General features: G+C 37.3%; 3 protein-coding genes across 3 annotated transcripts in view; 2 read left to right on the forward strand and 1 right to left on the reverse strand.

Moving 5' to 3' along the window:
• The window catches only part of tmie (transmembrane inner ear), a 28,538-nt gene extending 4,450 nt beyond the window's left edge, over positions 1–24,088 (reverse strand). The window contains exons 1-3 of the mRNA XM_024274302.2: positions 23,487–24,088; positions 18,641–18,758; positions 16,264–16,413 (exon numbers count right to left, since the gene is read on the reverse strand). Coding sequence (XP_024130070.1) covers positions 16,264–16,413; positions 18,641–18,758; positions 23,487–23,597 — 379 coding nt within the window. The 5' untranslated portion in view covers positions 23,598–24,088. The remainder of the gene's footprint in view (positions 1–16,263; positions 16,414–18,640; positions 18,759–23,486) is intronic.
• Positions 5,015–8,079, forward strand: LOC118599907 (M protein, serotype 2.1-like). Its single transcript, XM_036216232.1, has 2 exons — positions 5,015–5,030; positions 6,595–8,079. The coding sequence occupies exon 2, from the start codon at positions 6,852–6,854 to the stop codon at positions 7,938–7,940; it is 1,089 nt and encodes a 362-aa protein (XP_036072125.1). The 5' UTR covers positions 5,015–5,030; positions 6,595–6,851; the 3' UTR covers positions 7,941–8,079.
• Positions 8,403–9,685, forward strand: LOC112147239 (M protein, serotype 2.1; the record flags this gene model as incomplete). The annotated part of the gene is given in 1 exon segment (XM_024273479.2): positions 8,403–9,685. A coding segment is annotated over 1 exon segment (1,089 nt). The 3' UTR covers positions 9,495–9,685.
• Positions 24,089–25,908: the final 1,820 nt, after the last annotated feature.

Genomic DNA, 25,908 nt, shown 5'->3' on the forward strand with positions numbered 1-25,908 from the left:
GCAGAAATATTAGCTTAACTCCAAGTTAGCCTAAAAAACCTTTAATATATGTCAAAATAGTCCAAGAATTAAATCTTTTAACTTTACTACACTCTGACTCCACATAACATAAAGTAACGACTAATCGACTATTAAATTATCGTCAACTATTTTAGTAGTCAATTAGTCAACTAATCGTGGCAGCCCTAATTCCCATGCACTGTCTCAGATTTTTAACTCCGTAATGAAACGGTCACCAAATGTCATAACAGATGAAAAGACCATCCTGAGAGATTAGTTTATTGAAGGCTTGCGGGAAGCATCTCTCAGACTTGAACTTAGAAAGTTAGTCAGAGAGAAGCCACGATCCAGTTTGTTAGACGTGAGAAATGAAGCACTTCTCTGGGAGATGGAAGAAAACAGATCACATCGTTCAAAAGTTGTAAGAAGCTACCAAGTACAGTCCGAGAGTTCAGAAGCCCAGTGTTCTGGGATTAAGACAGCTAACCAAGATTAATGTAATACAGTGTTAGAGGAGGTTCAGCGAGTTATTACCCATCAAGGACAACAGTTGACTGAGCTGAGCAAAAGCCTGACTGCTCTGGTTACTACTGTGAGTGAAATGTGGAGACCCACACTGTCAGCAGGACAAAGAAGAAGGCCTCCGCAGAGGTTCACCCCAGATGGTCATCCAATTTGCTTTAAGTGCAGAGGTGCAGGACATATTGCCAGAAAGTGTCCCCAAAGCAAACGCATGTCAAATGAAACTACATTGACCCCTCCTACAGCACAGGGAAACTTTCCCTCTCGGTTGTTATGAGCCACACAATTCAATGGCTCTTCAGGAGAAGTCTTAGATAGACAAGCGGTCTTGGAGCGGGCAGTAGAAATAGTGGAAATAAACTACAGTTGAAATAAACTACATGGTGTTTGAGCCACTTGTCTTCTTGACACCGGAAGTCATGTTAGCACAATTTCAGAAAGTTTTTTCAACAAACACTGGTCTGTGAAAGATTCAAGGGTGCATCCTGCTTTTGAGTGGCTAAAAATCACAGCTGCTAATGGACTAAACATACCCTACATTGGCTTTGTGGAACTGGAAGTAGAGACCATGGGGATTACTATCCCAGAAAGTTGTTTTCTCACTGTAAGAGATCTAGAAAATTCTCCTTCCCGTTCCTTGTCTCTTAGGCATGAATGTTATCAGCAAGTGCAGAGAGCTTGTTCACTGTCAGTTTGATACCACTATGGAGAAGGGGCTTGAGTCAAATTGGAGGGAAATTTTTCAGACTGCTAGTGTAGTGACTCGACCCACATTTGCCAGAGTTGCGAGTAAATCTCCATTTCACATCCCAGCCTCAGCTGCTGCTACTGTCATGTGCAAAGGGCTTAGGACTGTTGGTGAAATGGCCCCAAAATGTTGCAAGAGACAAGCACTGTGGCTTTACCTGGAGGTTTGGTTATTGTACCAACAATGGTAGCATCCGATAAGTATCTTTTCCCTGTTCAAGTCATGAATCTGTCAGATGAGGATATTTAGTTAAATCCAAAGAAGAGGGTGGGAGTTTTAACACCAATTGACAGTGTCAACAGTGATGAAGTCTGTGAGGTCCAGTTTAGGCGAATTGCCACGGACGTGGATGAAGTGAGGATCATCAAACAGACTGTTTCACCTTCAGATGTCCAGTCTGTGTTCAGACGGATCCCTCCCACTCAGTACAGTGAAGTCAGGGATCACATTGGCAAAATTTTGAAGAAAAGGGTAATACAAGAAAGTTCCAGCTCATATGGCTCACCAATTGTGTTGGTTAGAAAAGCAGATGGTAGTCTGAGCCTATGTGTTGATTGCAGAAAATTAAATTCTAAGAGAGATGCGCATCTGCTCCCGAGGATTGATGAGTTTTGATTCTCTAAGAGGTATGAAGTTCTTCTCTATCATTGATCTTGCTAGTGGGTACCATCAGGTAGCCATGCATGAAAGAGACAGGCCGAAAACTGCATTCACCACACCATTTGGTCTCTACGAATATGTGAGAATGCCTTTTGGTGTCTGTAATGAACCAGCCGCATTTCAGAGACATATGCAGGCTACCATGAATCATCTCATTTATCAGATACTACTGGTCTATCTCGACGATATTTTGTTTTTTGGTGATGGTGAAGATGTGGATTTTTTAATTCAAATATTACATTTAAACATGTTTTTTGTTCTAAATTGTTTGAGCACAATGCACTGTGGTCTATATTCATTAATCTAGTGAGCATCAGTGCACGCTAGTTTTTCGAATTGAAAAAACCTGGACTCACTCCAGTGCTTACACCGTTACCATGACAACCAACAAAAACCTGGACTCCCTCCAATGTTTACACCATTACCATGACGACAGACACGTCACATGACATGATGTCATCGAACAAAAGTTCTTATAGGTGAGTGGATCATCTGAAAAATCCAGCCCAGCTCTCGTCGGTGACTGTGTTCTGTTCCAGCCCAGCTGTTACAACAAGCCCCCGATAGTTTTCTGACGCATTCACTCTGTGCTTTACTGCAGTTACTTTGCAGATTTTTAAGCAACTTTTGAGAGTCGTTTATTTCCTCTTTACGTTTTGATTTTTGGGAATATTTTTAAAATATTTTCCAAGTATACTATGGCTCATCAGGGACATCAGTATTTCTCCATGAGAAGCCACTTCCAGGAGCCCCAGCCACGAGCCATGACCGTCAACCCCCACCAGAGTCACTATGGAACCCAGGTTCTGCCGAGACACGCAGAATCTGGCTTCCATGCAGACTATTATATTGATCAACTCCATCAAGAGTTGGAGGAAACCAAGAAACAATTGGCCAAACAGAAAGAACTCAAGGAGAAATGTATTAATGATAACAAAGAACTCAAGCGAGAACTGGAGAGGCTTCAGAAATATGCCCATCCACAAGTTTTGAGCGCCGCCAAAATCTCCAACCAAGTTCAAAGCGCCATCAAACAGCGCAAGAAGAAGGACCTCCAGAGAGATTACGAGGAATTGAAAGTGGCCTACGTAACAAATGAGGCAAAGTTTTCTAAAGACCTGGAGGCAGAGCGTGAGAAGAACAACATCCTTCAGCAAGAACTCCAACGTCTCAGACAGCAGCTGGATTCCCAAACTAAAGAATCCAAATCGGAGACTTTCCTGAAGGAAGAAGTCCAACACTTGAAGGCAGCTCAAGCAGACCTCGCCTCCAAATGTGACGCCCAAATTTCAGCTGCCAAAAAGGAAGTGAAAGTCCTGCGCCAGGAGCTGGAAGATCAGAGATCGGTTTGCTCGCAAGAACTTGATCATCAGCAGCAGATCATCAACAGCCTCAAAGCGGAGCAGGACTTTGCCCTCCAAACCGTGGCCAAGCAGATCGCCACCATGACCGTGGCGTCCTGCAGAAGAGAGTTGTGCTTTCAGGCAGAGCTCCACTGTCTGAAAGTTCAGCTCAAAGACAAAGACAGCCAGATGGATGAACTGCTGAAGGAAAACTGCGCCCAGCAGCAGCCTCTGGTCCCCGTGGTCACTGTCATCCAGACCACAGAGGAGACTCAGAACGTGGACTTGGCCTGGGAGACAACACAGCTCTCAGAACCTGAAGGTCTTCAGGGAATCAAAGAGATCCCTGAAGACGTTCCAGAATCAAAAAAGAAGTCTCCCTCCTTTTGGAAAAGAGCAAGACGTTTTCTGGGGCTGAAAAAATCACCAAAAAACCAAAATTAGGCTCCTATGTTTATTCCTCTAAATGTGGTTCTTCAAACTTTTGTAGTGAAAGTAATGAAAGTAGTTTTAGGTTTCTTCCAATTCTTTTGATATATTTGTGTGCACTTAGATCAGTTTAAGAAATTTTTTCCATGTAGTTTATTGTAGCTTTTTTAAATTCCATTTTATATGTAAACTATCAAATTATCAGATGTACATATTCAATTGTACAAAATCAAATATAACCTATAAAAATGTAAATAAAAAAATTAGGATTTCACTTATTGTAAACAAAATAAAAAACATAATGCAAAAAACTATAACAAAAAATGTCATTTGGATTCACCAAATGACAATTTTGGGCTTTAAAGGGATAAGTGCTTTAAAAATGCATATTTAGAGTTTTTTATATTAATTATCAAAAATATCTGTTAAAGCAAGTTAATGTCAAGTTTTATCGGATGTTATTTACAATCTAAATTTAAAATGGCTGATTCTAGCATCACTCATGGACGAATTTGTGAGACATATTAGTCTTACAACAGATCCGTGCCAAGTACAAGAAAGTTCCAGCTCATATGCCTCACCAATTGTGTTGGTTAGAAAAGCAGATGGTAGTCTAAGAGTTGATTACAGAAAAATAAAATGAATTCTAAGACTAATCGAGATGCGTTTCTGCTCCCGAGGATTGATGAGTTTTGATGCTCTAAGAGGTGCGAAGTTCTTCTCTACCATTGATCCTCCCAGTGGGTACCATCAGGTAGCCATGCATGAAAGAGACAGGCCAAAAACTGCATTCACCACACCATTTGGTCTCTACGAATATGTGAGAATGCCTTTTGGTGTCTGTAATGGACCAGCCACATTTCAGAGACGTATGAAGGCTACCATGAATCATCTCATTTATCAGATACTACTGGTCTATCTCGATGATATTTTGTTTTTTTATGAGACGTTCGATGAACATTTGGAAAGACTTGAGACGGTGCTTAAGAGGTTAGCAGAAACTGGTTTGAAAGTGAAGCTGTAAAAATGTGCATTTTAGCACAAAGGTTATAGTATATAGTTTTAACAGGTAATTTGGACACGATGCTCACTACTTTTCTTTGGTTTTTCTAAACACCGGATATGACGTCACCGATTTCACAAAGTGAAAATCGAATCAACACAAACATTTCCCACCATTTATTTCTGACTCCACTGTGTTCTGATGGTGAAAATGTGGATTTTTTTATTCAAATATTAGATTTAAACACGTTTTTTGTTCGAAACAACGACCAACAAAAACCTGGACTCCCTCCAATGTTTACACCGTTACCATGACGACAGACATGGTCCCCGTGGTCACTGTCATCCAGACCACAGAGGAGACTCAGAACGTGGACTTGGCCTGGGAGACAACACAGCTCTCAGAACCTGAAGGTCTTCAGGGAATCAAAGAGATTCCTGAAGACGTTCCAGAATCAAAAAAGAAGTCTCCCTCCTTTTGGAAAAGAGCAAGACGTTTTCTGGGGCTGAAAAAATCACCAAAAAACCAAAATTAGGCTCCTATGTTTATTCCTCTAAATGTGGTTCTTCAAACTTTTGTAGTGAAAGTAATGAAAGTAGTTTTAGGTTTCTTCCAATTCTTTTGATGTATTTATGTGCGCTTAGATCATTTTAAGCAATTTTTAGTTTTTTTTCCTTGTCGTTTATTGTAGCTTCTTTTAAATTACATTTTTATGTAAACTATTAAATTATCAGATGTACTTATTCAATTGTAAATTGTAAAAAAAATATGATTTTACTTTTTGTAAACAAAATAAAAAACATAATGCAAAAAACTACAACAAAAAATGTCATTTGGATTCACCAAAAGACAATTTGGGCTTTAAAGGGATAAGTGCTTTAAAAATGCCTATTTAGAGTTTTTTATATTAATTATCAAAAATATCTGTTAAAGCAAGTTAATGTCAAGTTTTATCGGATGTTATTTACAATCTAAATTTAAAATGGCTGATTCTAGCATCACTCATGGACGAATTTGTGAGACATATTAGTCTTACAACAGATCCGTGCCAAGTACAAGAAAGTTCCAGCTCATATGGCTCACCAATTGTGTTGGTTAGAAAAGCAGATGGTAGCCTGAGACTATGTGTTGATTACAGGAAAATAAATTCTAAGACTAATCGAGATGCGTTTCTGCTCCCGAGGATTGATGAGTTTTGATGCTCTAAGAGGTGCGAAGTTCTTCTCTACCATTGATCCTCCCAGTGGGTACCATCAGGTAGCCATGCATGAAAGAGACAGGCCAAAAACTGCATTCACCACACCGTTTGGTCTCTACGAATATGTGAGAATGCCTTTTGGTGTCTGTAATGGACCAGCCACATTTCAGAGACGTATGAAGGCTACCATGAATCATCTCATTTATCAGATACTACTGGTCTATCTCGACGATATTTTGTTTTTTTATGAGACGTTCGATCAACTTTTGGAAAGACTTGAGACGATGCTTAAGAGGTTAGCAGAAACTGGTTTGAAAGGGAAGCTGTAAAAATGTGCATTTTAGCACAAAGTTTATAGTATATAGTTTAAATGAGTAATTTGGACACGATGCTCACTACTTTTCTTTGGTTTTTCTAAACACCGGATATGACGTCACCGATTTCACAAAGTGAAAATCGAATCAACACAAACATTTCCCACCATTTATTTCTGACTCCACTGTGTTCTGATGGTGAAGATGTGGATTTTTTTATTCAAATATTAGATTTAAACACGTTTTTTGTTCGAAACAACGACCAACAAAAACCTGGACTCACTCCAGTGTTTACACCGTTACCATGACAACCAACTAAAAAACCTGGACTCCCTCCAATGTTTACACCATTACCATGACGACAGACATGTCACAAGTCACATGACATGATGTCATCGAACAAAAGTTCTTATAGGTGAGTGGATCATCTGAAAAATCCAGTTCAGCTCTCGTCGGTGACTGTGTTCTGTTCCAGCCCAGCTGTTACAACAAGCCCCCGATAGTTTTCTGACGCATTCGCTCTGTGCTTTACTGCAGTTACTTTGCAGATTTTTAAGCAACTTCTGAGAGTCGTGTATTTCCTCTTTACGTTTTGATTTTTGGGAATATTTTTAAAATATCTTCCAAGAATACTATGGCTCATCAGGGACATCAGTATTTCTCCATAAGAAGCCACTTCCAGGAGCCCCAGCCACGAGCCATGACCGTCAACCCCCACCAGAGTCACTATGGAACCCAGGTTCTGCCGAGACACGCAGAATCTGGCTTCCATGCAGACTATTATATTGATCAACTCCATCAAGAGTTGGAGGAAACCAAGAAACAATTGGCCAAACAGAAAGAACTCAAGGAGAAATGTATTAATGATAACAAAGAACTCAAGCGAGAACTGGAGAGGCTTCAGAAATATGCCCATCCACAAGTTTTGAGCGCCGCCAAAATCTCCAACCAAGTTCAAAGCGCCATCAAACAGCGCAAGAAGAAGGACCTCCAGAGAGATTACGAGGAATTGAAAGTGGCCTACGTAACAAATGAGGCAAAGTTTTCTAAAGACCTGGAGGCAGAGCGTGAGAAGAACAACATCCTTCAGCAAGAACTCCAACGTCTCAGACAGCAGCTGGATTCCCAAACTAAAGAATCCAAATCGGAGACTTTCCTGAAGGAAGAAGTCCAACACTTGAAGGCAGCTCAAGCAGACCTCGCCTCCAAATGTGACGCCCAAATTTCAGCTGCCAAAAAGGAAGTGAAAGTCCTGCGCCAGGAGCTGGAAGATCAGAGATCGGTTTGCTCGCAAGAACTTGATCATCAGCAGCAGATCATCAACAGCCTCAAAGCGGAGCAGGACTTTGCCCTCCAAACCGTGGCCAAGCACATCGCCACCATGACCGTGGCGTCCTGCAGAAGAGAGTTGTGCCTTCAGGCGGAGCTCCACTGTCTGAAAGTTCAGCTCAAAGACAAAGACAGCCAGATGGATGAACTGCTGAAGGAAAACTGCGCCCAGCAGCAGCCTCTGGTCCTCGTGGTCACTGTCATCCAAACCACAGAGGAGACTCAGAACGTGGACTTGGCCTGGGAGACAACACAGCTCTCAGAACCTGAAGGTCTTCAGGGAATCAAAGAGATTCCTGAAGACGTTCCAGAATCAAAAAAGAAGTCTCCCTCCTTTTGGAAAAGAGCAAGACGTTTTCTGGGGCTGAAAAAATCACCAAAAAAACAAAATTAGGCTCCTATGTTTATTCCTCTAAATGTGGTTCTTCAAACTTTTGTAGTGAAAGTAATGAAAGTAGTTTTAGGTTTCTTCCAATTCTTTTGATATATTTGTGTGCACTTAGATCAGTTTAAGCAATTTTTTCCATGTAGTTTATTGTAGTTTTTTTAAATTACATTTATATGTAAACTATCAAATTATCAGATGTATATATTCAATTGTACAAAATCAAATATAAACTATAAAAATGTAAATAAAAAAAATAGGATTTTACATATTGTAAACAAAATAAAAAACATAATGCAAGAAACTATAACAAAAAATGTCATTTGGATTCACCAGATGAATTTTTTGGCTTTATAGGGATAAGTGCTTTAAAAATTCTTATTTAGAGTTTTTTATATTAATTATCGAAAATATCTGTTAAAGCAAGTTAATTTGATTTTTGGGAATATTTTTAAAATATTTTCCAAGAATACTATGGCTCATCAGGGACATCAGCATTTCTCCATAAGAAGCCACTTCCAGGAGCCCCAGCCACGAGCCATGACCGTCAACCCCCACCAGAGTCACTATGGAACCCAGGTTCTGCCGAGACACACAGAATCGGGCTTCCATGCAGACTATTATTTCGCCCAACTCCATCAAGAGTTGGAGGGAACCAAGAAACAATTGGCCAAACAGAAAGAACTCAAGGAGAAATGTATTAATGATAACAAAGAACTCAAGCGAGAACTGGAGAGGCTTCAGAAATATGCCCATCCACAAGTTTTGAGCGCCGCCAAAATCTCCAACCAAGTTCAAAGCGCCATCAAACAGCGCAAGAAGAAGGACCTCCAGAGATATTACGAGGAATTGAAAGTGGCCTACGTAACAAATGAGGTAAAGTTTTCTAAAGACCTGGAGGCAGAGCGTGAGAAGAACAACATCCTTCAGCAAGAACTCCAACGTCTCAGACAGCAGCTGGATTCAAAAACTAAAGAATCCAAATCTGAGACTTTCCTGAAGGAAGAAGTCCAACACTTGAAGGCAGCTCAAGCAGACCTCGCCTCCAAATGTGACGCCCAAATTTCAGCTGCCAAAAAGGAAGTGAAAGTCCTGCGCCAGGAGCTGGAAGATCAGAGATCGGTTTGCTCGCAAGAACTTGATCATCAGCAGCAGATCATCAACAGCCTCAAAGCGGAGCAGGACTTTGCCCTCCAAACCGTGGCCAAGCAGATCGCCACCATGACCGTGGCGTCCTGCAGAAGAGAGTTGTGCTTTCAGGCGGAGCTCCACTGTCTGAAAGTTCAGCTCAAAGACAAAGACAGCCAGATGGATGAACTGCTGAAGGAAAACTGCGCCCAGCAGCAGCCTCTGGTCCCCGTGGTCACTGTCATCCAGACCACAGAGGAGACTCAGAACGTGGACTTGGCCTGGGAGACAACACAGCTCTCAGAACCTGAAGGTCTTCAGGGAATCAAAGAGATTCCTGAAGACATTCCAGAATCAAAAAAGAAGTCTCCCTCCTTTTGGAAAAGAGCAAGACGTTTTCTGAGGCTGAAAAAATCACCAAAAAACAAAAATTAGGCTCCATTGTTTATTCCTCTAAATGTGGTTCTTCAAACTTTTGTAGTGAAAGTAATGAAAGTAGTTTTAGGTTTCTTCCAATTCTTTTGATGTATTTGTGTGCACTTAGATCAGTTTAAGCAATTTTTAGTTTTTTTTCCTTGTAGTTCATTGTAGTTTTTTTAAATTAAATTTTTATGTAAACTATCAAATTATCAGATGTACATATTCAATTGTAAATTGTAAAAAAAATATGATTTTACTTGTTGTAAACAAAATAAAAAAACATAATGCAAAAAACTATAACAAAAAATGTCATTTGGATTCACCAAATGACATTTTTTGGCAAAATAATGCAACCACAAGGGGGTGCAATCTAATGCCCCTTTGTGCCGGTCCCAAGTCCGGGTAATTGCAGAGGGTTTTGCCAAGAAGGTCATGTGACATACACCTAAAGAAAAATCAATCATGAAAATCACAAACAGAACTTAACAAGAACCTTTACTGGTGCTGCTGACCTACAGGGTAGAAATCCCTGAATCTGGTGGTGAGGCTGCTGTGTTCAACCGCAGTGGCAGGACGACGCCGTCAAGCCCCATTGTGCTCCATTGAAAGAGCTTCTGGTGTGAGAACAGGGTGAATGGGGTCAAGCTCCATCCATCCATCCATGAGTCCATCCATCCTTGAGTCCATCCATCCATTCAACCGTCCGTCTATCTGTCCGTCCATCCATCCAACCATCTTTCCATCCATCCATCCGTCCATCCATCCGTCCATCCATCTATTTGTCCACCTGTTCGCTCCAGATGCCAGCTATGCTCTGTAGGTGTTTACAAGGATCTAGCGCCACCTGCTATCCCCGTGACTGGTGACCAGCACTTTGGACAGAGCCCCGTGTCGGAGGCGCTTTCAGGGGAGGTGCTGCAGGGAGAAAGTGCTCTTTTCTGGAAAACATTTTTAGTTTTAAAGGGATAAGTGCTTAAAAAATACTTATTTAGAGTTTTTTTATATTAATTATTGGGAATATCTGTTAAAGCAAGTCAATGTCAAGTTTTACCGGATATTATTTCCAATGATATATATCAATGACCAGGACTTCCTTCATCGTTTACACCGTTTCAATGGCAATAGTCAAACACCTGGACTTCCTCCAGCTGCAACACCGTTACCATGGCGACAGACAAACACCTGGGTTGTGTCAGAATTTCCTCTCTAACCTAAACTACTAAAATACTACATAGTGTGGGACAATATAGTGCCCTGGATTTTAAAGGTTATTGGGACACAAAGTTCACTACTTTTCTTTTGTTTTTTAAACGCCGGATATGACGTCACCAATTTTGCGAAGTGAAAATTGAATAAATACGAACATTTCCCAACTTTTATTTCTGACTCCACTGTGTTCTGATGGAAATGTAGATGGTTTAATCAAATATTACTTTTAAACATGTTTTTTTCTTTTTTTGAAACTGTTCGACCGCAATGTATTGTGGTCTACATTCGGGAATCTAGTGAGCATCGATGCACGCTAGTTTTTCGCAGACTCCTGGGAAGGGTCAAAAGTAGATTTTTCATGGTGTGGCCCCTTTAAATTCTGTCATATTATTGCTGTTAAAACTATAATTAATACTAGAATCAAGTATTTCATCATACAAAAGTGCAGGTAAGACAAAGTTTAGCACAGTTTATTGTTTGGACAATTAAAAACAAACAACACAAGAAATGACAACAAAATAAAAAAAAATGAGGAAGATAAAAAAGACGTTTTGGCTAAAGATGAGTTTTCACTATAAAGACAACAGTTTATTTTTTTCACCACCTCTGATTTAAGATAGTCCATAAACACCAGAGGCATGCAGCATGCATGGCACAACTTACCAAGAAGCAATTATTTGCCATAAAATTACTAAATACTTGTTAGCGTTTATAATAATCTCTATCGAACAGACGAGCAGCATCAGATTATTCATACGGCAGAACAAACGTACAAAATTCAAAGGTGCAAAGCTGCATTAAAAGCAACATGTCAGCAGACACTATTGCAATAAAAACAAAAGTTTCATTTAATTAGATTTTTTAGACATTGTTTTTGGAAAAAAGTTACATTTTGAGGGATATTAATTAAACATCCTTCTAAATTTCTAAATATTAAAGCTCTTTATTTTTTAAATAATCATTAAAACTGATAGGTTAAGAAATTAGAGATCCACAATGTAATCTGTGGAATAAAATATTGAATGTGGTAGCTTTGAGCTAAAAGACAAGCAACTAAATCAGGGGTCTGCAACATTAAAGGCTAAAGAACCAAATGATCCAGTTTCTTATGTACTAAAATCCAATAAGAGTCTCACCTCAAAGTTACAAAAATACACTTTATTCATGCTTTTGTGACCATTCATTTAAAAAATATTGCTTTAAAATAATCTTTACAATTGATCTTTTCTTCATTAATTAACTGCTTTTACTTTTGAAAGCACCTCTTGCAAGTTCCTTTCAAAATAAAATGCATCCTGTGTTTGATCCTCCAGCAGCAGCAGATTTACAAAAATGCAAAAACGTCTTTTCTGTCATTATGAATTTGGTGTTCCTTTACCCTTTTTTTTCTTTTACTATTGAATATCAACACGACAACATAAGTGTAGAACATAATATTTTTTTAAACTAAATGCGATAAGATGATGTCATTCTATGAATAATAATCCGCTTTGATTGCAGATTGAACTTTTTACCTTAATTCTGTTCAGTTTTGTTAAAAATCTAAACATAAATAACAAAATAATTATTTGAAGTCAATGAACCAATACTACAAAACCATTATTTATTGTGATTCTGCTTCTCTGTATTCCTTATTTATTCTTTTGTTCACTTTTTGATTTGTAAAAACTCAATCACACTTTCAGCAATTTAAGCAATCTTGGTATCAAAATGTTCAGCTCGTTAAGGACATTCCTGCTTGTACTTTTGGAAATTGTACATTTTACAGTTTTTAAGATTTTACGCAATGTATGCCATTTTCCAGCCCCGTTGAAAATGAGTAGAAATTTTTCAAATTTATGTCATTTATGCAATTAAAAACGTTTAGGATTTTCAGGACAGACATGCTTTTACCTTAATTTAAGCAATTATTGAAATTTTATGCAATTATTTAAATTTTAAACAAATTTTGCAACTTTTTTATGTAATTCTTCCAATATTTGTGCACTTTCTGCAAATTATGTAAGTTTTGTATCAAAATGTTCAGCATGTTAAGGACATTAATGCTACTGAGGTTTTTAAGGCTAATATTGAATTGAGCTAATATTTTAGCAACATGCTAACATTTTTGGTTAATTTGACAACCAGTGAGGTTAGCTTACTATTAGCATTTTAGCAACATGTTAGCTTTTCTGGTTAATTTATCATAAACTGGGTTTTTTGGGGGCAAATTCTGAGTTAAGCTAATATTTTAGCAACATCTTAGTTTTTTATAGCTAATTTATCATATACTGAGGTTTTTTTGGGTCAACCGAGTTAAGCTAGTATTTTAGCAACATGCTAGCTTTTTTGGCAAATTTGGCATCTACTGAGGATTTTTTTGGGCTAATTTTGAGTTAAGCTAGTACTTTAGCAACATGCTATGTTTTCTGGCTAATTTGGCATCTACTGAGGTTTTGTGCAAACTTTAAATTCATACCTTTTTCACATTTTTTATTTTTTTTGCAATTTTTTTCGATTTTTCAAGAAATTCTTCAAATTCTTTGTGCTATTTCAGCAATTTCTGCAACTTCAAGTCCTTTAGTAACTTCAGCATAATGCAAATAGCTTTAATATTTTCAGCAAATACCTTCAGCAATCACATTCCTCCAGCATTTTCAGCAAAAAGCTTCAGAATATTCAGCAACCACATTCAGTAAAAAGCATTCACACTAGCATTATCGCAGGTAATGCAACTTTTCTTGTTCAAATTGTTTGCATTTTTCTTAAAAGCCAAAGAGCCACAATGGAGGCTTAAAAGAGCCTCATGTGGCTCCAGAGCCTCAGGTTGCAGACCCCTGACTGAAATGGTGCATACAAGTAAAGTACAAACTTTTTCAAAGATATCAAACCAGATTTCATGCAATTCTCTACAATAATTCATTCACTGTAGTTCCTTTTTTAAATCTGAAGGCAGATTGATAAATTTACACAGCAGCACATTATCTATCATTTTTATGACATTATCTCTAAATATCTCAAAGAATGGAAACTGGTCTAAATTGCACCAAACTGTGGAGCTACGTGATAAGACAACTTTCTAAAACCAGAAATTTAGAATAACCTGACTGCTAATATTGGAATAGTCGCTAAAACAATCAGTTTGTTTTAGTGTTAATTCAGGTAAATTTACTACAGAGTAGGTACAGTGTAGTCATATTTTACGGAGTATAAGTCGCAAGAGCAAGAAATGTTTAATCAAGGAGAAAGAAAACCATATATAAGTCGCACTTTTGGGAGAAAGTCTAACGTTTCAGAACAAATCTGCCAAGTCCAGCGTAGCTAAAAATAAAAAAAAAATAAAAAAATACAATAATACTAATCTTTTGATGTGTATAAGAAAAGTGTCAAAGTTTAAAAAGAAAACAATCGCTTTCATTTTTGTTTTGGACGACTCTTCTTCTGCTGCCGTCAGTAGCAAATACATTCAAATACAGCGCCCTCTAGCGGTTGCTTGAAGAAACACCCGCTAAAGGACAATAACTGGGAAAATATCAAATATATGAGCTTAATTATGTTTAAAAAAAAGAAAACACACAAATAAGTCGCTCCTGAGTATAAGTCGCCCCTGGTTAAATTATGAAAAAAAATCTGCGACTTATACTCCGGAAAATACGGTATTTATTATGCTCTGGGCTCTGCAGAGAAAACAGAAAGGATAAAAAGAGAAAGTAAACAAATGAATCGATATTGGAATCTGTTCCAAGTTAGACCAAATTGTCGTAACTGAATTTATGTCAGAATAAATAGCACAGAGTTTATTTGGGTGCATTATTTTTAAACATTTTTCAAACTAATAATTTTTTTATCTCATTTCAGCAGTAAATAAAGTACACAGATACTTAAACTCATTGTAACTACATCTGTGTTTGCAGAAAAACATTTGTTTGTTTCCTTTTAACTTAATTTAAGGAGTTGTGCCATATTTTTTTCAATATAAATCCCATTGAACATGTTTGGAGATTTGTCCCAGATGACTGTCGTCAGAACTGTTGTAAGATCACAGCAGGTGTGAAATGTACACAGCAGGGGATCCTAAAACTCCTGACTCCATCCTGTCTGTTCTGATCGGAGTTTGTGCACGGTTTCTGTGTAAAGTCGTCATTCATGCATCTGGTCCCGAGTGGACTGAATGCTGGAGGAGATTAAAGCATGTGTGATAAGTGCACAAAGGGGACTTCAGGGAGGAACTGTCACCGCAAAGACGCTGTTTTCCTAAAGCGGTTTAGTCAAAGAGGAATGTTTGAAGGAAGATAAGAGAAGGTGGAAAAAGAGGAAAATATCATTCTGTTTCTGGCAAAGACAGAGAGCTGGGCTGCTCCTCGCCGACGCTGAGCACTGAGGGGTGGCTGCTGTTAGCGCTCTGAGCCTGAACCTGCTCAGACACGGTTTGCACTGCCGAGGCATCCGGCACTGCTGGAGGAGAGGAAAAGAGGGAAAAGGAGAGGATAGAGGAGGAAAAGAAACTTAGATCAGCAGTTTGAAGGAGAATAGAATAACTTAACCCTTTGACACCTGAGGGGTCGCTGGTGACGCTTAAACACAAAATATTTAACATATACTGTAACCTTAATGTAATTTCAACAGATTTTGAAGGAGAAAAGCGGCTCGTCGAGCCGCTTTTCTCCTTCAAAATCTGTTGAAATTACGTTAATCGCATTAACAATTGAAAAATTAAGTAAATCAAAGAACATTGGAGCTCCGGTGTTAAAGGGTCAAAGATAGTTTCATGAGATAAAAGAAGAAATATGGAGAAACAAAGAAAAAACACCTCAGAGAATAGAAGATTTCTTTGGAATTATGATTTTTTTCCTTTAATTTATTTAAAAATCTACAAATTAATTACATATTTACATTTGGATAAAGGATTTATTTTTATTTTGCAGATAAAGACATCAGAAACTAGATCAACCCTGGAGAACTCAAAAACTTCCAGGCTTTTAAAGTTAAATTAACTTTCTTTTTGTTCATTTTCAATGGCAGCAATTAACAGCAACCATTAAATTTAAATCTAAAACATAAAAATAAACACATGTAGGTTGTTGTCCAGAATTAAAGAAGTACAAATAAACGTCTATTTAAATCTATGGTAAAAAAAGGTGCAAAAGTGATCAAATATTTATATTATTTCTCCTAAAAAAAAAAAAAATCTGAAGCATATCAAAGCAGAACAACCCACTGCTGGGTTTTGTTATTTTAGTTTGGGGTTAAACCTTGGTAGTCTTGATTTGTGGGCTTTGTTTATTTGTTTCCTTAGGGTAGATATGGCTAGCTAGCCATTAGCAGTCTTACACTGCTGGGTTTTGTTATTTTAGTTTGGGGTTGGATCTTGGTAGTCTTGATTTGCAGGCTTTATTTATTTGTTTTTTTTAGGTAGATTTGGTTTGGCAGACTTAGGTTTTTGTTTATTTAATAAACTGTTATTTTTCTTATTGGTGCCCAGTTTTATGTTATGGTCCCTATTTCTATTTTCCGCCCTAGACTCGGGTATCGTTCGCCCACTGGCGACGTAACGCATGTGACCACATTGTGAGGGATTTGAGCGGGAATGACTTACATCCGGGGATCTCCGTCAGCTCGTTGAGAGGTGGCACTGTCTCTAACGTATTGGCATATTTCTTGGCAGCTTGTCTTTGTGCGTGCCGCGCTTCGATTTCCTTCTTTGTCCTCGGGATGCGGCATTTGAAAATGCAGCAGAGCGTGATGACTAAGAGAAAACAGAAACAGAGTTTATTTTAACATGAATCTTTAAATGTCACGCGTTCAGTCATTCCACAATAGTATTTGTGTGGGTTAAAAATACATTCTTGACATTTTAAGTTAAACTTTTCTTTTTTTTATTTTGTTGACTTCCAAAACTATATATGTTATACATACATAAATAATTATACTGTTTTTTTATGTAACTTTAAAAGAAAACTAATCAAGATTAATATTTCTATTTACACATTTGATCTGATAATTTGTTGATGTGTGAATAATTTATTTGGCTGCTGAAAAATAAATGAAGCAAAACATATTGGTGCATAATTTAAAAGTATCACATTAAATATTATCATGTAATTCAATGCATTTCTAATGTGTATACTTATATAAACACATTTGGTCTCCCTTGAAAAATAAATATAGTCTCAATGGGATTATCTGGTAAAATAAAGGTTAAATAAATAAATAAAATGTGTCTAATTTAATCATTTTAACACAGGTAACACAGTGATTTTTCATCCAAGAAGATTTTTAAATGTTTTTTTTTTCTTTAAAAAAATTTGCAACTCACCAATAGACTTCAAATGTAGTGGTCATAGAAACCTTTCTTAGACAGACTGAAGATGCTGAAATTGATGGCTAAATGCTAAAGCTGATAGCTGAAAACCCTTAAGTTGATAGCAGAAATCACAAAAGCTAAAAGCTGAAAATACTGATGGCCAGCTAAAATATTAGCCTCAAAAACAAAACAAAAAAAACTTGTTAGCCCAAATGGCTAGCATGTAGCTGAAAAAACGAGAATGTCAAATCCATTCTCATTTTAGTTTCCTAAAGTTTTTCCACATCAAAATAATCTATTATTAGAACATTTTACCACACCATCTTTGCTAATTCAAAGTGTTTCCTCACATTGTATTGACGGTTGATCAGTTTTGGCCGCCATCATGTGTGTTGTCCGTGGTGATGTTTGTTTGTATGTGATAGTTAAATAAATCTGCCATGTGTCAATCCAAATTTCCAATTCCGATTATAATCGATTTTTTTTTTTAGTTTGAAAGGATTTTATAACAGTATAGTTAACAACTTGTCTCAAACAGATCGATCTGGATGGATCGTAGGAATATGAACAAATAAATAGTTAGATCCCTTTTATTTAGATGTTTCAGGTGAAATCTGGTGTGTTAAAAGGTTAAAACCCCATTGGTCCATGTTTTCTGCCCTGTAGTTCATCGTCATTCCACTGGGGGCAGTAGAAGGAATTTTCCTGTTCAGTTCAAAATGGCTGCCTCTATGAAATCTCCAAAACACTTTTGGCGGGAAAACTTTTTCTACTTTTTAAAACTTAATAGCAGACAAACTCATTACTAATTTCCTTAAAATGACTACTCTGTACTGAAAGAATGCAATATGTCGATAATTCTTTTACAGAATAGTAAAAACGTGTGGATCAAATTTGAAACAGTGGATAAATAAATCCCAATATTTTTACGTCTTTAATTAACTTTGTTGTGAGCAAAAACTCACAGAATTACCTAAATGGCTCATAATTGATACTATCTATATCTAATAAAAATATATATTGCAAAAATATGTTTGTGGATTTTATCAGAATTTAAAAATGTCCTTTTTCCAAATAATTTAAGTTCTTTGATGCAGTGGGCTTTACAGGTTAATTTGTTAAAGAGTCTGAGACCCAGAACTAATCAATATAGAATTAATTACATTTAAATGTGGGTGTTGGTGGGAACCACATCCATTTTAATGTGATACGGCTGCTTGTCCCAACCTGGTGTTCACTAAGCAAACAGGTTCTTCAGCATTAACGACTCTTTCATTAAGTGAAGCCTCGGGGGGGAGGTGGGGGGGCTGAAACGCCGACTCTGATCCTATCAGACAAGAACCAATTTGTTGACTCTGCTTTTGCTGCTTCCTGTGCCTGAAACTTTAAACTCCGGTTCAACACCGACGTTTTCTTCTGTCTGCCAGTGGACACCTTCAGGAGCTGACCTTTGACCTCCTGCAGGCTCAACATTTACCAGCTTTTTGTGGAAAACCAGAAGCAAATTGATGCTTAAAAGAATTATGGGAAGACCAAATTACCAAAAGACCACATATACATGTTAAAAACCGAGGGGGACTTTAACACTTATTGTTTGATTGATTTATACTTTCGATTACTATTTTCAATCATCCGTAAAAAACAAAATTGCTCCAGTAAACATACTAACCAACTGCCAAAGCAAACATGGAGAAGATGCCGATGACCTGCCATAACCGCAGCCCCCAGAAAACAACCGTCTCCGACGTGATGGGGTCCGGCTTCTTCGGGGGATCTGTGGGTAGAAGCTGCAGAGGAGAAAGAAAAAAGATTTGAAACTAGAAGATAAACTGAGATGATACATGCAATTGTTTATGTCTGAAATAAAAAATCTATATGTAAATATGAGGCGGGAGCTGAAGCTTCCTCCATTAGTGGCAATTCAGGAACTATGTGTCCTTTTACAAATCACTATTTTCTTCTTAGCAACTGTGAGAATTAATTTGATTTTATTTTTTCCTAAAAAAATTCAATTCTATTTTTAGAGAGAAATACATAATTAAAACCTTAGTATTCTCTTGTTCTCATGTTTGCTCTCTCCTACCAAAGCCAGAAGGGCATCAGTTTCCAGATGGAGCCATTTGTTTCTCTCCCTGTTTCCTGGATATTGATCACTTGATTGCATAATACAAGATTGTTGTGGAAACTCTATACTTTAGTGCAATCAGGAATGCTTCCAAAAACAGACACTAATCACATTTGTTGAATCCACAGATAAAGTTGTTCTGCAGAGATAAAACAAAGACAAATCAAGATGCAAAGAATGGAAATCCTGAAACAAAAATGTAGAATAAAACTCGGCTTCAGAGGAAAAAAGACTTATTTTTCCTTGGAGATAAAAAAATATATATTTTTACCCTAAAGTTTATGGACATTAAACTTTAAGGTGCATCTTTTCTGTTGTACTTGCTAATTTACGTTTAACCTTATTTAGCTTGAAGAAACTAAATAAATGTGATTTTGCGAGAGTTTGGCCTTCAGGAGGACGATTAACACGTCTCCAGAATGCATTTCTTCATTTCAACACCTTTTATGTCATTTCATGTTTTCTTCTCTGAAAGGCCAATTAGAGAAGGATTAATGTCTAAAAGCCTTTTGATTTGTTTGTTGGAAACAAACAAGAACTCAGAGGCGTCTTTACCTCAGGCTCCCTCATGTTTTCCATTTACATCATGATAATAATGGACATTTAATTGGCTAGCTTGGTGGCTGAGTGGTTGAGCGGCTGTTCTGAGACTTGGATCGGGTCCGGATTCCCTCACTAGTCACTACTTAGTGCACTGTTTACAGCTGGGGGGCCAAACTCCAAAATAGGTTCAGGGCCAACAAGAAAAATATTAATTGAACACTAAAACTAAATTTTTAAAACTTTAAAATGTAACTTTTCAACATAAAAATCAATAAAAACAGGAATATATTTTATTCCAGTATAAATAAACTTAAATCTTAAATAACTTTCAGTATTTTACTCTCTATAAAAATATATTTTGTCAAAATTCTACAAGTTAGAAATGAGCGCAAGATAACATCAGGCCATTAATAACAATAAAATGATCTGGAGGGCCGGATAGAATTACCTGGAGGGCCGGTTTCGGCCCCCAGGCCTTGACTTTTGTACGTGATTTAGATCAATCGCCATTTTTTTCAGGGAATCTACTCTAGAAATTTCCCAGAAGTCTCTGTAAACCAGCAGTGTGCATCAATTCTCAGTACGCTGTAAAAAGTGAAACATTGGATCAATGAACTAAAGCTCTGTAATTTGATACTTTTACAATAAACCATGTATGCTAAATTTTAATTTGATGAAACCTAAAAAAATTCAAATGTAACAAATTACAGAACTTTTGTAAATTGATTCAACGTTTCACTTTTTTCAGTGTAGATTGGTGAATATAGACCACAATGCATTATATTTGAACAATTTCCCATTTTAAAAATGTATTTTTTTTATACATAAACCATTGAAGTTTCATCATCAGAACAAAGCAAATTTATGAGTTTTTGTAAAATGTTTGAATTTCTGAGGTTTTTATTATGTTCTGGTTTTTGTTCTTGTTCTGTTTGAATTGTCCTTCAGTCTCATCAGGTTCAGGTTCGTCAGGATTCACAGCTGTCTTCATTTTAGTTAATTATCCTCAGTCTATTTAAGTGTCTGGTGTTCAGTTCCTCATCATTTGTTCTGTTCTGTCACAATTTTTGTTTCTCTGTGGGTTTTTGTCATAGTTTGATTGATTTATTTAATGTTTTGAGTTCCTGTCATTAAGCCTTGTGTGCTGTGTTTGGGCCTTGACATCACCTCGTATTTGGAGTTTAAAGAAAACAAGTTTTTCTATTTCTGACTGTGAGGCGTAATAATACAAAAGAAAACAGTCAAACTTTATTTAATTCATACACAAGTTTTTAATGACGAGTACATATCACTCCACCAAGCTCCTGACGACAGTACCCACAATGCTCCAACAATCCGTCAAGCTCTACAAATTCATCGTCGTCCTAAAACATTTAGACTCCACGCTGGATTAGAGAGCAAACTGTTTGAAAGGTTTTAATCGTGTCTTATGGTCAGAACAATCACTAATTAGTTCAGAATATTTACAATACCTAAGTTTATGAATTTCCACCAAAAACTATAAAATAAACTGTATTTCGTCTTTTTTTTAACTACTGCTGACATTATTATACCTAATAGAAAATTTGCTGCCTTTAGATGATCATATGTCTTTTATTTTGAAAGGGAGTCAAGTCAAAAGTTATAACCAATTTCATCTTTAGAAAAAAATGTTATTATTCTTGCGATGTTTATGCTTTATTCATTCACAAAAGCAATAATTAGTTGATTTTTATGACAATAGTAAAATATCATAAATGCAAAGGAGTCTTATTTTTTAAGACTTTCTGGCTCTCGCTGAGTTGTGGTTGGTGAGAAATCGACCTGATTGGCTCTTTAAATGTTGAAGGTCGCAGACGCCCGTCCTGGACTATTTGGCCTTTTGGGGTAAATGAGTATTGAAGGAATTCAGACATAAAATGTGAGATTGTGGTTTAAATCCACAGTTGAATCATATTAAGGATTTAAAAATTTATAAAATTGATTGGTTGAATTGAGAGGGCGTTCCCCATCAATGCAGAGAAAAAGTTTACCTTTAATCATTTAGTTTTCACCTTAATTGATTCCCAATGGAGGAATAAAACTAGATCATGATATCTCACTTTGAGATATAAAATCCAAATGAAAAAAAAAGTTTGAAGAGAGTTTGTGATCCACGTAGATAATGTCTAAACAACGGGATGCACAGTACATCATATTTAATGCCAAGTTCTAAAAATTAGGTCTGTGAATGTTGACGCGTTAACTCGATTATTAGAACAAAATTAATTGGTTAATATGAAGTAACGACCTCAGGCGTGCTGCTGTGCAGCTGTGAGATCATTATAATAAAACTCTGTCTAAAATAGACTTAAACTTCTTTTACGTTCTTTGATTGAGATTTTATTAAATTAAAGAGATAATATAGCATTTATTTGTAGTTTTAGGACAAAAGCAATCTTTTATTTTAATACATAAAGCAGAAAACTAAAGTCAATCTGACGGGCGTACTGCTCAGTACCAGCAGCACAATAAGGAAAAATGTATAAAAAAGAGCTGAAAAAAAAAACAGAATTCCAGTAAAAATGTCAAATAGAAAGCAATGAGAAATTATTTTTTTAGTGTGACTTTAGCCTGGATTTTTTTCAAGTATTTTCATTCAAAAACATGTTGATTAGTTTGACACATTTTATTCTTGTTGTTTTTATAAAAATTACAACTAAAACTTTCATTCTATGTTGTAAAAACAGTTTGTTTAAACATTTTGGGGGTTTCCACAGCAAAAATAATCCAATTTTTCCAGATGGAGTTTTCTATTTCCTTTTCAAGCAATCAATCAAACTCTACTGACTTTAGTTAATTATCACAAAAATGAAGGAAGATAATATGACAAGTGTGTTTTATTTTCGTTTTCTATTTTCTAATCAATGCATTTAATTGTTTCTATAATGAGTTTGAAATAAACGTGTTTTTGTCCTGTATGTTTTCAATCTATGCTTGAAATAAACCAATCAATCAATTTTTTTACATGATTTTATATCTAGTGTGTGAATATAACATGGAAAAATGACAAAATAAAGATAGTGTTACATAGGAGAGGTTGTGCTAATTAAAAATATACCAAATAAGCAGCAGGTTCCCTTTCAAATTCAAAACACAGACACACATTAAATCTTGCGTGTGATTTCATATTATTATGGTCATTTGCATATAATAAGTGGCTGGTAAATACTGTAACTAAAATAAAGTGATTAATCGTGATTAATTCTTTCCAGATTTACGATTAATTAGTTAATTTATTTTGATCAATTCTAAAAATGTTTTCAATGAAACATATTTCTATTAGATCTGCGGTAAATCTGCACTAAAACCAGTTTATTTCTTGTCAGCTTCCACTCTTCCCGACATGTGAGCGGTCATGAGGGTTTCTCCAGACGCTTCTCGGGTTTTCCGTTATCTTCTACAAAAGAGCAGTTTTGCTACACAAGTTCAGTGTGTGTGTGGATAACCCCATGATAAACAGGGTTATGTATGCATTAGAGTTACTCCTTATCTGGTACCTAAAATTATGTCCACTTTTTCAGTCTGATACTATAGACTTCTTTATAGAAGCAAAATAAGTATTAAAATCTAAAATGTTCACTTTTTTGTTCCAAAAGTAAAAAAAAAATCCTAGAAACAGCAGCCAATAGAGGCTTGTTTGTCCATGAAACATTACATAATCCATCAGGTAACAACACAGATCCATCCAATCGTCACGGAGCCACAATTCTCCCAACTACACATCGATCAAACTGTCACAGGCTGCCTTCAAGAGACCGAAACCTCCGTATACATCCAGGAAAAAGCTTCCTGACAGGAACCTGTGGAGGACATGACGCGCTCTTACCTCCGGATCCGGGATCTGGGAGAAGACGGAGGACAAGCACTGAGACAGCAGCACCGGTCCCCAGCCCCGGAGCAGGAGCTGAGGGGGGCACATGGGCTGCTCCCCAACCATTCTCTCCCCGTCGTTCTCCTCTCAGCCCCCTGTCCCGTCTCCTCCTCTTCCTCCTTCGTTCTCTGCCTGTGTGGCTGCTCGCAGTGGCGCCGTGTACAGGACAAGACCACAATGGCCCTTCAGGTGATTGATTACTTCCCTCCAATCCAAAGCTATCTGCTTCTCTGTCTGCTACACTGCAGGAACCAAACCTCCAGAACTCTGTCGCTCACTGAGAACGGCTCCTCCACAATGGAGGGAGCCAGCCTTGCAGTTAGGGTACATTAATTAATTAATAGACCCGGTGTGGTTTACAGCCGGCTCATTCTGGTGCGGACAGGCAGTTAACTCAGGGACGAGGCGAGGGGGAAGGGCGGTGGAGCTGACCATGATGAGGTTGGCCCTGTGCAGGGACAGTAAAGCAAATGGCTGTAAGTCATCTTTTTTACGGCCCCAGAAGGCTGAAGTGTAAAAATCCTCTCAGCCTCCTCCTTTCATGGTGGCAGAATATGATAAGCCAGCTGCTGCTGAGTCTCAGGTTTTAGAAAAGAATAAAACAAAATGAAGTCAAACCGCTGCAGTCACACGTTTACGGCCCCGTAAAATCGACCGCAGGTTTACTTTTCATTCTAGATCAGCTCTATCTGTATTTTTTTTCCACTGACAGAATTTCTAGTCAGTAGAACTCAATCTACAAAAATAAAAGTATTCAATCAACCAAATCACAGCCCGCTGCTAATAAAGGTTTAAAGTCAGCTGATTTTATTAGAATTTCCCAGCTAGACAGATGGTCCATAGTGGATGTATACTTTTCCACCAATATCTTCTGCCTCATAAACCCTCAAATTACTCGGATGTATAAACGTGGAGCTGGTATGAAGTAAATTTTCTGCTCAGCACATCAGACGTTGAAGAAATTTAGGCAAAAATGGTTTCGTAAAGCAATAAAATCTCAATTTTATTGAAATTTTTTATTTAAAATAATTGCATGTTATAACTTATTTTAGGAGTTGTTTGCTAAAGACCTATTTAGATGAAAATTGTGTTTTTTATCAAAATAGGTGATTTTTATATCTTCTTGTGGCATTTTTCTAAAGACTGAGGAGAAATATAAAGAAAATTAATCTCAATGAGTATTTCTGAGTATTTCTTTATTCAAATTGTTGGGAATCAGGAGCAGACAAAGAAATGACATTTGAAATCGAGCCTATTTGTGATGTAGAAAACACGGTGGGGAGGCCACAAGCTCTCTGCTCTCTCCATTCTGATGCAAAAACAACTACCCCTTATTCGCAGGGGTTAGAGACCAGAGACATCTGTAAATACCCCAAATCCGCAATTCACAGATACACCATGTCCACGAGTACCTCGAGTCGGCAAATTCCTAGAGTCCGCAAAATCCTCAAATCAGCGATTTGGGAATACCCCATGTCCAGGAATACATCAAGTTTGCAAATATCCAGAGTCCGCATATACCCTAACTCCGCAAATAACCCAACTGCAAATACCTCAAATCAGCAATTTGGAAATACCCCATATTCGCAATTACCCCATGTCAGCGAATACCCAAGTTCGCAATTCAGTAAAACCCAAATCGCCAAGGGATGTATAGCCGGGGGGGCTTCATGAGGTGCACCTCCTTCAGATACAAAAGTTTTATACAAACATCTTGAATTGTTGGAATTTTTGTTGGCTATTTTTTTAGGCTGTTTCGGAGTTAGGATAATATTTACACAGTAGCTGTTTTGGCTAATTTAGACTTTTTTTCAGTTTTAGGCTTTTTCAACTAAATGCTAGCTGTTTCGGCTTCTTAAATGTCTTTTAGGCTAATTTGTCCTTTAGCTAATATTTTTGCAGGCTTTAGGCTTCAGTGATTTCAGCTATCAATTTCAGCGTCTTCAGCTATTAGCATTAGCATCCTCAGCGGCCAAACTCCGTTTACAGCAGGGGTGTCAAATTTAAGGCCTCCAGGGCCAGCCTGCAGATGGTCTTCTACCAATCCTGCCTTATCTGCTGGTGATTATCTGAATCAGATGTGTTTAGCCAATCAGGAGCTTCAACAGCAGGTTGGTTGGATAACATGTAAGACACCGGCCCTTGAGGCTTGGAGTTTGACACCCCTGGTTTATAGCATTCACACTAGCATCATCGCAGGTGATAATATATATCTAGTTTATAATTATGTTAAAAAGTTATGGTTTCAAAAATGTAGTTTTAGAGTGTTCAATAAATATTTATCCTGTTCGTCCCGCGACCTTAGGTGAGTTTTGGATTTTGGCCCCTTGTGTGATTGAGTTTGACACCCCTAACTTAGAGGGAAATTTTTAATAAA

This window comes from Oryzias melastigma, linkage group LG17 (genome assembly GCF_002922805.2).
Source record: "Oryzias melastigma strain HK-1 linkage group LG17, ASM292280v2, whole genome shotgun sequence".
NCBI lineage: Eukaryota > Metazoa > Chordata > Actinopteri > Beloniformes > Adrianichthyidae > Oryzias > Oryzias melastigma.